Genomic DNA, 16348 nt, shown 5'->3' on the forward strand with positions numbered 1-16348 from the left:
CATGTATAACTGAAAAATTGTGCTCTACACTGGAATTTGACACAACATTGTAAAATGACTATAACTCAATAAAAAATGTTAAAAAAATATGCAGCACTGGATCAAGAATCAAAGTTAGTGAAAGGCTGTAACAGTTAAACACAAACCTATCCTAGAATTTTGCTCCATTTGCCTTAAGAGGCTACTACATTTTCTCTGAGACACAAATCCAAAGTTCCATGCAGGGTATCTTCCTAGTTTTACAGGTCCAGCCTCCCTGGCTAGATAGATAATAGCCTCCGTTTATAAAGACAGGCTGCCATGGTTAACATCTTCCTTTCTTTATCACATCAGGAATAGTATCTTTTTATTTTGAAAAAGATACTTTGCATTACCATTGCTTATCAAAGGACAATTTCTGCATTACTTGTTTCAGAATTCACTTTTCCTTTCCATCTAAACTGGAAAAGCTAGTATTACTTCCAGTGATAGAGGAAAAAAGTTAAGCCCATGACTTGAGAATTAGAGCATTCAAAATTATTGGTAAACAGAGGTCTGTAGTTTGAAGTAAACTTATGAGTGATTCTTTTTATATATTTTTAAAAATACACTCAATCTGTAAGGTTACTGAAGTTAAGAGCACATTAGTTAAGGCATCTTAAGGGAAAAGAAACATGATAATAAAGGTCCTCTCACAAGCAAACTCAGAGAAATTCCCAAACTCAGTTTTTTTAATCCTGCTTTAATGTACTTACAACTTCTGTGAAGAAGGCGGACACATTAGAAATAGTAGCCATTTATTTTAAATATCAGTTTTTATTAAAAAGTGCATTTTGATTAATTTATGATCTAGGTAAGCCGTTAAGATATCAGTATACTCTCTGGAATAATAACTTTACAAAGATTTAAAACAAACAAAATTTTAAAAGCCTTTTTATTTCCTTCACCATTATTGTTTTACAATACAAATATCACCTTGTGAATACACAAAAAAACCCTACAGAAGATAATTCTGCTGCACGTAAAATACAGAATGGATATATATACTTCTTCATTCTTAAAAAACTATTTTGTTCTCCACATTGGCAAGTATAGAATAGAATACTTCCCCAAACATACTTATGTTAGGAGTGAAACTTAGAGTTACATGCAGCTCCTGCACAAATATATTTTAAAGAAATAGATCTCTTTTTTGTTGTTCATCAACAAAATTGTCATGAGAGTATGGATAACTAATTCATAGCTTTCAAGTTTTAGTTGAGTGATCATTTTCAAAACTCTCTTTTTAACAACAAAGTATTCATGGCTGTTTTCGCTGCTGAGTTAAAATCGAACTACCAAATAGATGATGAAATAAGTGAAGTGGTACATGTCACGGTCACCTGCTCACAATATGGGAACAGGCTCTGACTTTCTAATTAACTCCCCCATTCTTTAATCTAGAGCAATTTAAAAACCATAAGCAGTCTTCTGATTTAATTTAGCTATAAATGCAAAATTTAGTAGTGTATACATACATTTACATTTTCATGGAATACTTTATTTTAAATAAAAACATTTATGATTGCCTACTGACCATACAATCAAGACAAGAAAGGCACTAGAAACATAGACAAATTTCTCTCCCAAGAAGCATTTTTAAATTTTAACTCTCTTCTCTCTGACATGTAAAAATCTTTAAATTTGGTTTTCATAACATCATTTTGAAAAATAAAGTTAGGAAATACTTAGAAAATCACTTTATAACAGAATCTTTTTTTTTTTTGCACTTTTTGACACACTGTCTCTGCTGATTTTTACAAAACCCAAAGTTAACCAAACCTTTCTGTGTCTGTCATTTTTATCTGAATATCGGTGCAACAGGTAGAAAGATTTCAGAATCGAACCCCATTCAGGTACTTAGAAACCTTCATAGAGACATTTGCTAGAAAATGGCTTACAGCCCAATCTTTGGGGCAAGAGATATGAAAAGTATGTTTTCCCAAGAAAATAATACGCTTTATTTCCAGATGTGCCTGGAAAGACCAGAACTGATGATATAAAAGCTTACATCTATGCTGTTGCATCGTATACAAAGGAACATGGTGGTCGCAGGTTATGTAAATCCCAAACTTATGAACAGGAAATGTGTACAGTGCATGATAGGTTAAATTTGCTTTATTGTTGTCCAACGCAGGTCCTTTGGAGAGAAAAAAAGATCACAGTGCTGACCAGGTAACTCAATAGGTTAAGTTCAGGTAACTGTTGAAAGATAACAGGATTAGGGAGGTGTTTATTTTATGGCATCTTCTCTCACGGAGTTCTTAGCACTTCGGACAGTTCCTCTTTCCCCACCACGTACAGCTGTTATGTGTCGTTCACCAATCGGCTGTATTTAACTTGCCTACCGAGGTGGACTACTGGCCAGGGGAAGGGCCAATGGTAAGAGCGAGGTACAATTCCTTGGACATTCTTTTCAAAGTACTGAAATGGCCTGTACCACCATACCCTGGCCAGGAGGTTCATCTGCGAAGCTTCTTTTAGCACCTAAGATAACACAGAAAGAGAAAACCAAGTCAGGAAGAACAACTGACTGTTCCAGCCCCTGAAGGAACATGTTTCTCATCATCTTTCATTTTAGAGTCAAATAGTTTCCATATGAAGATTCACAAAAGATCCCAGACCTGCCCCTTGACCACCCACATATCCCAAGGTCCACACTCAAACCACCATTCTACACTCTGTACTCATCTGCCAACCGGGCCACACCCCAGCAGGAAAACAAGTAACTCCAATTCCAAGGAGAACATGGGGCTTACTCAGCCTCCTGTCTATAAACAAATACCTCAATTAGTGTTTTAGTTACTCACTCTGCTACGATGAAAATGGAGACAATCAAATGTTAAGTATAAAGCTGGTGAGGGGCCCCGGATAGAAAAGAAAGTAGAAATGCAAATCAAACAAGAGGTGGGCACAGCTTAAAAAATACTTTCCAGGGACAATGAGAGTGTGATACTTGTTCCAGGAGGGTGCAATCTCCTATGTCATTCTATTAACACATTTCTTACTCATTTCTGATTTGGAAGTGGATCAGCATCACAAAAGCCAACACAATCTTAGCTGACTACCCCTTAAGAAAAAAGAAACCTAAGACATCTGTGGACTCTTTGCACTTTAACCCCTGCCATGCCGGCAACAGCAAGCCAGGAGCAACCGGACTCAAAATCAGATGGGAAGAGGGACTCACTTGCTGATTGGCCATAGTGTGGTACCACCAGAAGAGTCTCGTGGTGATGTAATATGCCACCACCACGTCCACAGTGTAGTGGTCATGCGCTAAGAGAATACAGAAGATTCCAACCACGCTGAGAAGCCAGCAAATCCAGTGGTACCACCATAGTCGTCGAGGGGAATCTGAAAAGGAGAAATTCGCAACAGTCCCATTATTCAAGTACCACTAAGGGCACCCCATCACATCTCAACTCCTGCTTCTGAGTCTAATTATCTTGGGTCTTTCCTTCTGAAAACAGATTGTTTGGGGCAGCAAATCTAAGGGCTTTAGCTTCTACGTAACCAAGGTTAGAAGGAAAGTAGCTTATTTTATACAGTGGTTTTATTAGCAATAGTAGTCTACATTTGGTGATTACTTGATTCATAGCATCATAAATACAGTTTAAAAGGACAAATAAGGTAAATGCATCATGTTCCATTAAAAAAAAAACTATCCACTGACATTTAATTAAATTTGCCTGTGAATAATTTGGGGATTAATCTCTATACAAAAATCAATACCTCTTGGTCTATAACATTCTTATACACAGACTAGGCAATTATAATTGATTCAACTGTCTTATTTGCTTTCCAAGCTCTGCAGCCATATACTAATTTGAGTCCTTGAGATTTCCATTTCTCAAATACAAGTAAGAGAGAATCCAAATGCCTGGGAGTTCTAGCCCAAGTACGTTCCCAAAGGCAGGGCAGTGTCAAGGTAAACACTTGTCTGCACTGCCATTTGGGAAGTCACCTGATGGGAGATTCAAAATCTCTCTTAGTACAGGCCTTCCTACCTCGTTTTCTCAATGGGTGGGCTTCTGAGGGTCTGAAATTTTAGGCAAAAATGCTGTTTGAATGTGATCTACCCTCCTCACCCTGGGGTAGAAAGCTGAGGCTTTTACAGGATTCTCAAGGGGTCCAGGAATCATTCATTCATTCAACCAGTATTTACTGAGCATCTACTACGTGCCCAGAACTGGAACTGCCCTCATTACTGGGATCAATGAACAAAACAGGCAAAGAGCCTGCCTTTGTGGGGAGACCCCTTCCTAGAGGTGAAAAGAGACAATAAATAATAATTATAACCAAGTAAATTACTCACTGTGTCAGAAGGTGTTAAATGCTATGGGAAAGTGAAAAAGTTGAACAGGGTAAGTGGGATCGGAAGTAGAGAGGGTGAAGGGAGGTCTGCAATTTTAAATGGAGTGGTCAGGAGAGGGGGTCTCAGTGCACATCCGGGGCGCCGTACTCCCTTTCCAGGAAGATGTGTACTTGACACCTCGACCGTACAGCGACAAGCAGCGGCTGCCGCTCACCCTCGTGCAGCTCTGCTAGTGTCCGTGCATGCCGTCTATTTTAATTTTCAAGGCCCTCCCTCACTCATGAAGTGGTTATTAGTATCTCATTCTAAAGATGAGGAAACTAAGATTTATAGGGGTGTGAGCTTTCCCCCAAGGTCACAGAGGGAGGAAGTGACAGCACCAGGATTCAAAATCAGTTGGTGACCCATGTCTTCCCAATATGGCCCATTGGAAGGATAAGGCTTAACTCCACTAAAGTATTTCAGGTACCAACCAGCACGCAGTAGGAATCCCATCCCCAGGGCTGCTGACACCGGCCTGTTCTGTTCCCATGTTCCATGCCTGGTAACATCTCAGCACAAGGGTTAGATCATGCCAGGACAATTCTGAATAGACACGGTCGGAATTCACTCTATTGGGTCACATACTAAGGTACAAGCAGAACACCTGTTCTCCCTTCTCTCAGTCTGTGCCCTGAAGTACATCTTCTCTTCCTCTCCTGTGTCTCCCGTCTTAGTTTTTAAGACCAAAAGTGGGCTTGTATCCTTCAGTCCACCACCTACCTGTCCCTGTCTCCCCACAATCAATCCTGTTATCTGTTGACTCCTCTTTGTTAATCCCTCAGTTCCCCTCCTTCTCTCTAACCCCAGTGTCATCATGGTAATCCGGGCCCCCGCCATCTCTTTCCTGGATTACAACAGCAGTCGGTCCCCTAGCTTTTCTCCTGGTCTCCAGTCCTGCCCCTCTCCAACCCATCCTGCAAGCTACTGCAGGAGTGCTTCCTCCCTCCCTACAGGACACAGAAGAGGACACTGCCCCAGTGGTTACACCCTCTCGAGGGGCACCCCATCTCTGTCAGAATACAAATTCAGACTCCTCCTGGCTCAAGGCACACTCCTTGATCTGGTTCCTACTTCTTGGTTCATTTTTCATTCCTCATTATTACCACCACTCTGAATTCCAACCACACTAAAGTTCCAGAAGGTGCTCCCTGCTCTCAAATACCTCCAGACTGTGTGTGTCCTTCTTCTGTGGAACCACAGCCTGGGTTATCTTACTGCTTTGCTCGGGAACTGCCTACAGGAAGCTCATCGAGGCTATTTCTAACAGTGTAATACTGAGGACAACTGAATTTTCCACAAGGAGACAAATGAACAAAAAAACATGCAAGGAAATAATTTGGAAAATGGGAGGGGGACGGGGTGAAAGCTTTAAATATATACTACCGTTTCATTCGGTTTCGTAAGGGAGAACAGACACGACGAAGGCTTGTATGAAATCTGAGCAGTGTACAGGGGTATCTCTAATATTATTTTTTGTATGTTTCCTGATAAAATATTTTAAAACCATTTTTTAAAGAAAATTTCTCATTTACTGTCCCCGAGACCATGGCTTCTGTGAAGGTAGACATCGCTGCCCCTGCACTGCGCTTAGAGTGGACAGGTAGTGCCCGGTGCTGGAAAACATGGCTGCTGAGTGAACATGCCGGCTGTCATCATCCAGCCGGGCCTGAAGCTGGTGTCCGCGTGACTCTTCCCCTCTGGCTCCTTCCAGTGGCTATAAAACACCCCAATACTACAGCTGACACTTGAGGAAACGGGACACTCCCAACAGGAAGAAAAGGTACTCCCTCTGACATCTATTTGGGGTGCCTGCTGGACCTGGGCACTGGCGGGAGAAGGGGCTGCCCTCCTGAGTCCTCTAGTCTTGCTTCGGGAGACTTTCTAGACACTGGGGGAAGTGGCAGGCGAGGAAATGCTCACGGCAGGCTGTTCGAGACTTACACTCTTTGATAAATAAGTAGGTGAGTGTGAGCATGACCGTGTGGCCGCTGTACAGGTAGTCCCCGCACATGTTGTGGGAGCCGGTGATGGACAGACCGCCGCCGGCAATGAGCTTCATTATTCTCCGCAGTTGGGCTTCCCAGTCTCCAAAAAGCTGGTGGGAAAAGAGAAAATCAGATGCATGATTAGCCCATATGAAAGTGGGCTACGATTACAGTTTATATTCAGAATTTGGCTTTGTAAGATGGTGATTTATAATAAGAAATATATATTTGGTCTTTGCCCCTGTTCCTGGCAAACGGCTTCTGCAACCTTCGGAATTTCCTAAGAGAGAAGAGGTAAAGGTGTCTTGTTATTCGGGAAAGCCCCTTTCAACCACACCTGAGTTCATGGTCCTGAGTCCAAGGTGACTTCTGGAAGTCCCTAAGGATGGGGCTGGTTGCCAGGAGAACTAACCAGGTGATTACAGGGTTGGAACTTTCATTCCCACTTCCCCAACCTCCAAGGAAAGAGGGGCTAGAGGATGAGTTAATTACTAGTGGCCAACGACTTAACCAATCATGCCTATATAATGAAGCCTCCACAGAAATCCAAAAGGATGGGGGTTCGAGAGCTTCCAGGGTGGTGAACATGCGGAGATGTGGGGAGAGTGGTGCGCCCAGAGAGGGCCTGGGAGCTCCACGCCCCTCCCCCCATACTACACCCTACACATCTCTCCATTTGGCTGGGTCTAAGTTGTATCCTTTTACAATAAATTGGTCATCTAGTAGGTAACATGTTTTCCTGAGTTCTGTGAGCAGCTCTAGCAAATTCACTGAACCTGAGGGGTGTGTGTGTGTGTTGGGGGGGGGTCACAGAACCTCCAATTTCTGGTGGTCAGAAGCACAGGTGACAACCTGGGCTTGTGACTGGAGTCTGGAGTGGGGGTCAGGGACAACTGGTGTGAGACTGAGCCCTCCACCTATGGGATCTGATACTATTTCCAGGTAGATAGTTTCAGAATTGAGTTAAAAGAGACCTAGAAATTTGTTTGTGTGGGGGGAAAAAATCCCTGCACAGCTAGTCACAGAAGTGTTCAGTGTGGGTTTTGAGAGTTCAAGAGATACACAGGAGTGTTCTTCCTTTTACACGCTTATATTAAGATGTGTCAACTCCCCAGCATGAAGTGTGCCCACTCAGCGTTCACTGCTGTTCGGACAGCCCTTGGGAGAGTATGGTACTTTCCTTAGATGTTAGCACTTCTTACAGCACATTTCCGCAGATGTCTAGTTACTAATATTTTTCTTATTACACGGATAGAGAAAGGCTGGCTGACTGATTTACCACTATAACTGCCATTTTGGGGAAAATCTCTAGGAAAAATTTAGAGGTCTCTTTCATACACTTGGCCAAGAGGACAAAGGTTCTAACTAACTTATCAGCTGAAGCGGCTAGAGGTTGGGGAGTCAAATATATGGATATTTTAGGCATGCAATTTTGGGGACCAAATTGAAACAAGTGACTGAATAGAATGTACCTTCAACCTTCAGAAATTATGTAAGGATAACTGCATTTTTTCCTTTTAATAAGAATGAAAAAATTTATAAATAAATCTACCTGTCTCTGATACAAGTCTGGGCTGGACACTAGAGTAATAAATGGCTTAAACAACTCATTCACTGAAACTTTTATTTGCTCGGCAAACAAAATTTGTGATTGTCTATATTTTATGTTTGTCAGGACTCTTTTAAATTGTGGCTAGCCCATTTAATCAACATGATCCCTTCTCAACATTTAACTGATAATATTCCAGGCTCTGGGAAAGCTATTTCATTGCAATTTCCCTTTAAACAACTGAGTGAGATTTCTAGTTGAGGATGCCAGGTTGAACATACCACACAGAGGATATGGATTTCCAAACTGAAGGGATTACTGAAAGCTCACCGCAGTTGAAGCAAACAGATCGACACTGCGAGACTCAGCATCATGGAACTTCAGAAACAGGGGGCTACCAAGAGCCCTTAAAGCATCCAGAGACTGAAAACAAGCTTCATACGCAGGATTAACAATCAGGCTTTTTCAAAAGCAATATTGGAAAACAGACTGCTTTAGAAAAATGCCTCGAGGGGAGGGTAGAGCTCAGGGGTAGAATGAGTGCTTAGCATGCATGAGGTCCTGGGTTCAACCCCTAGTACCTCCTTTATAAACAAACCAACCAACCTAATTACTCCTCCCCCCACCCCCTCCAAAAAAAGAAAGAAAGAAAGGAAAAGAAAACTGCCTCCACATTCTGAGGGAAAATGGTATCCAACTTTGAATTCTATACCCAGCCACATTAACTGAGCATAAACTTAAAAGACTATTCTTTTAGAATATTCTTTCTAGACCAGGGATAAACTAAAACCATTTCATATACACAAGATTTCAGAATATTTACCACCTCTGTACTCTCTTTGCAGGAAATTACAGAGGATATACTCTGCAAAGCAAAGGCATAAACAAAGACAAAGGAAGAAACAGGATTTGCCAGCATGCCAATGGAGGGAGGCTGAGCGGCTGTGCAGCAGACCTAGTGGGGAGCCCCCACCTCAACTGGTGAGTCAGAGCCCCGGGGATGAGGCTAACAGGACGCCCAACCCTGTGACTGCATTGAGTCACAACGTGCGGGTGAAAAAGTACACAGAAAACTAACAGAGCAAAAAAGCAAGGCAATTTCTAACTCTCCAGGAAGTAAAATACTGTGTTGAAAAGAAAGAGTAATTATAGGAAACTAAATGACTTGGCTATGAATAGCATTTACAAAACTGTAATAATGTAAGCACTGAAGATGGAGTTAAATCAAGGACAGCGAACGACACTGGGAAGATGGGATAAGAAGCATGAACCCCGGGAGTGGGATGGTGGGGGAGGGGAGGAAGGGAAGGAAAAGGCACAGAACACGTGGGGGGTGTGTGTATGAGGACCCTAAATCCCGACCTTCCCCAGCAGGGAGTCGATCACAGAGATAGCCTATATTAGTGAGTGTAAGGGAACAATATTGCTATGTCACCTGGAGACCTGAGGATAAACACACACACACACAATTCAGTAAAAAGCATTAAAGAAATGAAGGTAAATATTGCAAGATTCAGTTAAAACAGCTGAAGGAGAACAGGAAAGAGAGCTGGAGTAGGGTTAGGGTAAGGGTTGGGGAATATCGTTTTTCTAAGATCTGCCTGATCATTTTATTTCTTAAATTGCATACATGTGATAGAAAGTTTCTCAAAGTTTTGTACTGAACATTTGGTCTGGTTCTATCACCACAATGGATAATATGTAGAAGAAAATTCTGGCAAAAAAGCTTAGGTAGTTCCTCGTTTTACATTATTTCAAATTGTCCTTCCCAAACTTCCTGTTTTGAAAACTGTAAATCATTTTCTTGAGCATCATCCCCCAAAGTTTGCCCTCCCATTTTAGCAGGAAAATATCTATAGGGAACTACATGGATAGGAAAAGAGGGAGAGATTATGAGGAAAACATGGCATTGAAGAGAAACAGCCAAAAAATGAATGCCGTATTTCTTACAGGTGCCCTTAAAACATCTTTGCTTTCTTTGAAAAATATCTTCCCATCTTTGTCAAACTTCAGCAAAAGGGAAGTCTCTTTAAGCTCAGTGGGGAACAGGAAAAGAAGATGGATGGTGACAGCTACATATACACATTTTTCATTGTGCTTAAAAAAAGCAAACAAAGTGAAAGACAAATTACAAGACAACTGGGGCAGGGACAAGTTAACATCTTTAACAAGAACATAGCATACATAAATCAAGTAAATAAGGCCATTTGGTAAACAAAATTTATCAAAGGACAAGGATGTGGCCAGCTGGAGGCACAGACTCTGCTAAACAAACAGAAATGAAAACTAACATTCACAGGAGCTTGTTCTTTCCCATGGCAGATTAGCAAAGCCAAAAACAGACAGCCCGTGGTGGGCGGGGACAGTGTCACTCATCTGCTGGAACAGGCCCTTTAAGAGGAGGGAGGGAACGTGGTGAATGCAGCAGCAGCGGCGGTGCAGGGAGAAGAGGCAGTGGCCTCAGAAGCAGACAGGCTGGGCTGAGATCACAGCCCTTCTACCGATTAGCTGTGCGACCCTGGGCAGCCAAACCACTCTCAGCCCCAATTTCCTCATCATCAACTTGAAAAGTAATATATTCATTACAACTGGCAAAATCCTCTGCAAAAATTAGCATCAATATTGACCAGTGGAAAAGGGCAGGGAGGGATAAATTAGGAGTTTGGGATTGATGGATACATACTGCTATATATAAAATAGATAAACAACTAGGACCTAACTGTATAGCACAGGGGAATATATTCAATTTCTTCTAATAACATATAATGGAAAAGAATCTGGAAAAAAATATATGCATGTATGTGTTTAACTGAATCGCTTTGCTGTACATCTGAAACTAACATTGTAAATCAAATACAGCTCAGATAAAAAATTAAAAAAAAAAATTGACCAGCAATCCAAACAGCCATGACCTTTGAGTTAGTACTTAATTGCTTCTAGGAGTTTACCTCAAAGCAAGGAACATGAAGAAGAGCTTTATGTACAACATTATTTACAAAAGCAACAAACTGGAAACAACCTAAATGGCAATTGTTAAGTAACTGTTCCTTTGCTACTCAAAGCCTGGGCCAGGTAAGTACTGCCAACACCAGAAGTTGGCTGTGATTACAGGCACACCCCAGAAATAGTTTGGGTTCTGTTCTAGACACTGCAATAAAATGAATATCCCAATAAAGCGAGTCACACGAATTTGTCTGGTTTCCCAGTGCACATAAAAATGTTTACACTATACTGTAGCCTATTAAGTATACAATAACATTCTGTCTAAAAAAACAATGTACATGCCTTAATTAAAAAATGCTTTATTGCTAAAAATGCTACCATCATCTGAGCCTTCAGCAAGTGGTAGCAGTAACATCAAAGGTCAAAGATCAATGATCACAGATCAGATAACAAATACAATAATAATGGAAAAGTTTGAAAAACTGTGAGAATTACCAAAATGTGACACAGACATGAAGTGAGCAAATGATATTGGAAAAGTAGTGCTGATAGGCTCATTCAGCCGAGCTGCCATGAACCTTCAATTTCTAAAAAATGCGGTTCTGCGAAGCGTAATAAAGCCAAGCTCACTAAAATGAGGTGTGCCCGTACACTCTGAGGACCTACTGCACCAGAATCTGAGGTGATTCAAATGCACTGAACTCAGCTATAACTGCTTGTTAAGTTATTTAAAAATAAGCGTACAGTGATTGTGTACTAAATTTATATCATAAATATTTTCTTCTCTACCAAAACAAAATATTTGGTATGATTCTAACTGTTTAAGAAAACACATGCACAGAAAAAGTCTAGAATGTACACACTACATGTTAATAAGGTTTGCATGGAAATTGGGAGGATTTCTCCTAGTCTCTGTCCCAAGGGAACTTCCATTCCTGCTTGTTGGGCTGGAAAGAGAGGGACTCCCTTGGAGTTCTGCAGTTCTGAGATTTAGGTTATCTCTGAGTTCAGGCAGGAGATGTGGGAAGAAAAAGAAGAGGAAGAAAAGGAGGGGGGGTAGGGGGAGGAAGAATGGGGAAGAGAGAGGAGGAGCGGGGAGGGAGGAGGAAGGGGGAGGAAGAAGGAGGGGGGGAGGAGGGGGAGGAAAGAAGAAGGGGTAAGGGGAGGAGAGGGGAGGAGGGGGGAGGAAGGAGAGGAGTGGGGAGAGTAGGGAGGAGGAAGAGGAAGGACGAAGGAGGAGGGGGTGGAGGAAATAACAGATACAGAAGCAGCAGCAGAGAAAACAGGAAGCTCCCAGCTGGACCTTTCATACTTCTCATTTCTCAGTTTAGTTTCCTTCCCCACTCTGCCTGCTACTGTTTTCCAGGGTCCTCAAAGAGCAGCTCCAGACATCCTGCCCTGTTTGGGACTGCATTCAGTGGGCAAGAGGACGAATGTGCTTACGCCACTGTACCTGGAGCTGTAACCTCCCCATCAGTAGGCTTTTGAACGTTCAATTTTGAAAGCAGAGCTAACTGGGGGACATGCACGTAAACGTGTTCTCAGTGAGCGCTGCAGAGCTGTGACAAGGTCTTGTATCTACATCACTGTGTGAATTAAGATCTTCTAGGGTCACAGAAAAATCAGTTTTCAGTAAAAACAAAGCAATTTTCTTCAACTTCTAATGAGTGGCTTAGAAATTAAGTAAACTGGCCAAATCATTTAAGCAATACAAGATACAGAGAGCAGAAGAGGGTGGGAGAGGCTTCTGAGTGAGGCTGACCACCTCAGAACCGTTCAAACGAGTGAGCCTTTGGTTCCCCCCAGTATGTTTTCAGTGCTGAATAACACAACGCTCTGATGCTGGTCTGTTCACCATAGTTCAGTTTGCAGATGGCCTCGTGTGCTTGCCTCTTCTCTTAACTGCATTTGAAAAGTGGGGACGTTCACTGTGCTTCACCCTCTATTGGCAGGTAAGGGAGAACCTGGAACCAAACTCATCAAATAATGCTGTGTGAATCAACAGCTTTGGTATAACTTTGATGAAGGGCTGAACGTGAGTGCTAAAGAGCAGAAATGCTATTTAATATGATTCTTGCCTTTTAGCAATACTTCCTCTTACAGCAGCCCTGAAAAATCAGGAAGGCAGGTCTTAACTCTGTTCTGGGTCCCCCGGCTGTTCAGTTTTGGAGCTGGAAGAGACCCAGGTTCTCTGACTCCGTGGATGTATTCTCTGCAAAATGATGTATCTGCAAAACCTGTACACGGCCAGGCTCTCCCACGCCTGCATAAACCAGGAGCCGGAAAAACATAAAGTAACCTTTCCTTGAGCATCCTAGGCAATGCCACGCTATCACGCCCCATTCCAACAACCATGATCAGTCATGTGTCTCTCAGGGTTCCCTTCTCATCTGTTCATCCGTTCATTCATTCAGTCAATGAATCTACCTGCTACCACCAAGGCAAATAACTTTTCATCTTGTTCCTAAAGAAAGCTCTCCCTCCAAGACAGAAAATTCACTGTCATCTACGACCCACCAAGGAAGCCGCTCTTCAACACCTGGACCCCAGGTCGGCCCTGCTACGGAACCAAGCATCAGGGAGCAGGAGGATCAGTGGAATCCCTGTCAATCCCAGTCCTGAGCAGCCTGCAGCTGGGAAACACACGCTCCACACTGCGGTTTCCGCCTCAACTTCAACTCCCTAACAACTATGGCCCAAAACAGTGAAACTATGCCACTTCCTGCATTTCAACTGACATGTAGCCCTCCTAACCAGTGATGGATACTTAAGAATTAATATGATTTAGTGTGACCTTGAGTGTGACCCTGAAGGTCCCAAGGGGAAGACACTGTGTTGATAAGTTTGATGAATGCTTTAGATTCCATAGAAGCAGTGAGAGGTTCAAAACTGCCCCTTATAATTTCTCATTCCCTTTAACGTTGCTTCATTGGGCGGTTAAAAACAAAACAAAACAAAAGGAGTGGTAGGGTGATTTTACATAATAAAACATCACATTTTGTTTATACAATGATTCCAACTTTTTAACAGTTTTCCCATCAATTACCTCACTGTAGCCTTACAAGCCTATTAGGTGGTTAGTGCAGATGTTATTTTGTCCATTTTGCAGATGAACAAACAGAGAGGCTGTTCCTCTGTTTTACACAGTGACTCAGTTAGGATCAGATCCAAATGTCTTACCTCTCACTAAACAGTCTTGCCTTTGGGTCCCTGGAAAGAGCCTGCTATTGGTGAAAACACGTCCCCAAACAACAAAGACTGGACAATGTCTCCAGATTCACTTATTTTGTTGTGCTAATGAAATTTAATCCATTTTACAAATGTCACTTAAATATAGTTGGGTAGTTCCAAAAAATATTTATTCATTATTCACTAAAGATCTCTTTTTCCTGTCTTTTCCACTTAAACTTTCCCATCTCTATAAAACTTATTTTCATGGAAATCTTTCACAAACAAATTGCACACTTTTGATTTTAACTCTCCTTGCTTTATATCATGCTGTGTCAGAAGGATGCTCCAAAGATCTCTAAGTTTACTTTCATAAGAATGACAATGAACATAAATCCAGCCCCAAACCCCAGCCTGGGGTTGACCAGGTGGCTTAGACAAACCATTTTACCCATTCTAGCTTCAGTTCTCTCATCTGTCAAATGGCAAGAACAACACCTCCTCATCCTCAATCCTGCCGCCAAAGGGAGGTAACGTTTGTCAAAGTGATTGCTAAAATTATAAAGTGCTATGCAAATTTCAGTCAGCATTACAATGACCGGGTGAGGTCCACCTTTTGGATGAGGGGTTCCTTAATGAGAACTCAATGTCTAGCAACCAACAAGTGAAGTCTGGAAATGGTGAAATGGTTCTCCCTAACTACACAGCAGTGACCACAAGAGACTTTTATGAATTCTTCCTCAGACAGTAATCACTTCACTCCTGGAAAGATTTTGTTTCACCCACAAATATTATATCCACCTCAGCTGATCTGAAGTAGGGCAATTCCCCTATGCGCATCCTCTTAGGACTCAGACGTACAACTTTAAAAACACTTCTCCCTCTGCTAAGCTCTGAAGGAATTGGCGTTCTGCACTGCTCCATTACCCAGTGTATCCATCAATTCCTATACTAGGCAGGCTTTTTCTGGGGGGATGGGGGGAATTTCTAAGTAATTATCGGCAATGAAACACTAATCCCCAACCAGCCTCCTTTTCCCCTGGTAAAAACGTAGACATTTTTTCATGGTCTTTAGTAAGGAGACTTATCAAAGGCTTCATAAAATCTTAAAGTTCAGTTACGGGTTTCTATTTACCCATATACTTATCTGTCACATTAAAGGAATCCAGTACTTCAGTCAGGCAAGATTTCCCTTTAATGAAAATTATATTTGAGAGATCCTTTAGCCTACCTGGTCATCAAGTAAAAATTGAAAAAAAAAAAAAAAAAAAAACCTTTCTCAGATTTTTGCTTTGAAAATGTGCAAATCTAAAGAAGAGAATAATGAATATCCTTAGGCTTTTCACTTAGACTCTCAAATTATCAATATTTTGCCACATTTGCTTCTCCTCTTTCTCCCACTTTTTTTTTTTAAAGTGGAATACATTATGATCCTTCACCCCTGAATGTACAAACAAGGACATTTTCTTTTGTAATCACACTCATGAAATTTAACAATGATACAATACTATTGTGGTTAATAGACATCCTTATGCAGAATTCCCAGAAGTCTCAACAATGTCCTTTATAACTTTCCTCCCAAACCTAGGATCCAATCAGAGGATACATATTGAGGTTACCTGTCATATTCTTAATATTTCTTAATCTACCAGTTTCTCAGTCTTTTTTTTTTTTTTTTTTTTGTGACTTTGACAGTTTTAGAGTCTAGTCTAATTTCTTTACAGAACGTCCCTCAATCTGGTTTTATCTGATGGTTTCCTTACATTTAAATTCGGGTTAAACATTATTGGCGGGAATGTACAGAATGATGTGCTCTTTTCAGCGCACCAGATCGAAAAGTATCTGATGTCTTGTTCCTGCCACTGATGTGATCACTTGGCTGCCAGAGTGTCTGCCAGATTTCTCCACTGAATACACCCCTCTGCCCCTTTGTTATCAGTAAGCCGTTTGTGACTTTTTGAAATTATATAAATATTATGATGCCCAACCTTTCACCCAATGGCTTTAGCATCTATTGATGATTCCTGTTTGAATTATCTATAGTGGTTGCAAAATGGTGATTTTCTATTTCTAATATTTCTTTTACATTTGTTAGTTAATTTTTCTCCTCCAACACTAATTTTAAATGCTTATTGATATATGATAATTAATTACTGTCGTTATTTCATTTTGATGCTCAAAGTGCCTCAAATGCGGTCAGTGGGAGCCTCTCAAGCAGGAGAGTAAAGCTGCTGAATGGAATCCAGTGGCCTGGAGCCCCTTCCTCAGGACCAAAGTCCTGTTGTCCATCTGCCTGTACCCTGACGGAGTGGATGATACTTCGTGGGG

At 41.6% G+C, this 16348-nt stretch overlaps 1 protein-coding gene across 18 annotated transcripts in view; it reads right to left on the bottom strand.

Annotated features, from left to right (window-relative positions):
• Positions 1 to 775: 775 nt before the first annotated feature.
• Positions 776 to 16348, bottom strand: part of SGMS1 (sphingomyelin synthase 1) — a 264875-nt gene continuing 249302 nt past the window's right edge. For all 18 annotated transcript variants that reach the window (XM_031461322.2, XM_031461324.2, XM_031461328.2 and 15 more), the window contains 3 exons: positions 6317 to 6470; positions 3206 to 3372; positions 776 to 2505 (listed from right to left, as the gene is read on the bottom strand). In XM_031461322.2, the coding sequence (XP_031317182.1) occupies positions 2326 to 2505; positions 3206 to 3372; positions 6317 to 6470 (501 nt within the window). In that variant the 3' untranslated portion in view covers positions 776 to 2325. The remainder of the gene's footprint in view (positions 2506 to 3205; positions 3373 to 6316; positions 6471 to 16348) is intronic.

This window comes from Camelus dromedarius, chromosome 8 (genome assembly GCF_036321535.1).
Source record: "Camelus dromedarius isolate mCamDro1 chromosome 8, mCamDro1.pat, whole genome shotgun sequence".
Lineage (NCBI taxonomy): Eukaryota > Metazoa > Chordata > Mammalia > Artiodactyla > Camelidae > Camelus > Camelus dromedarius.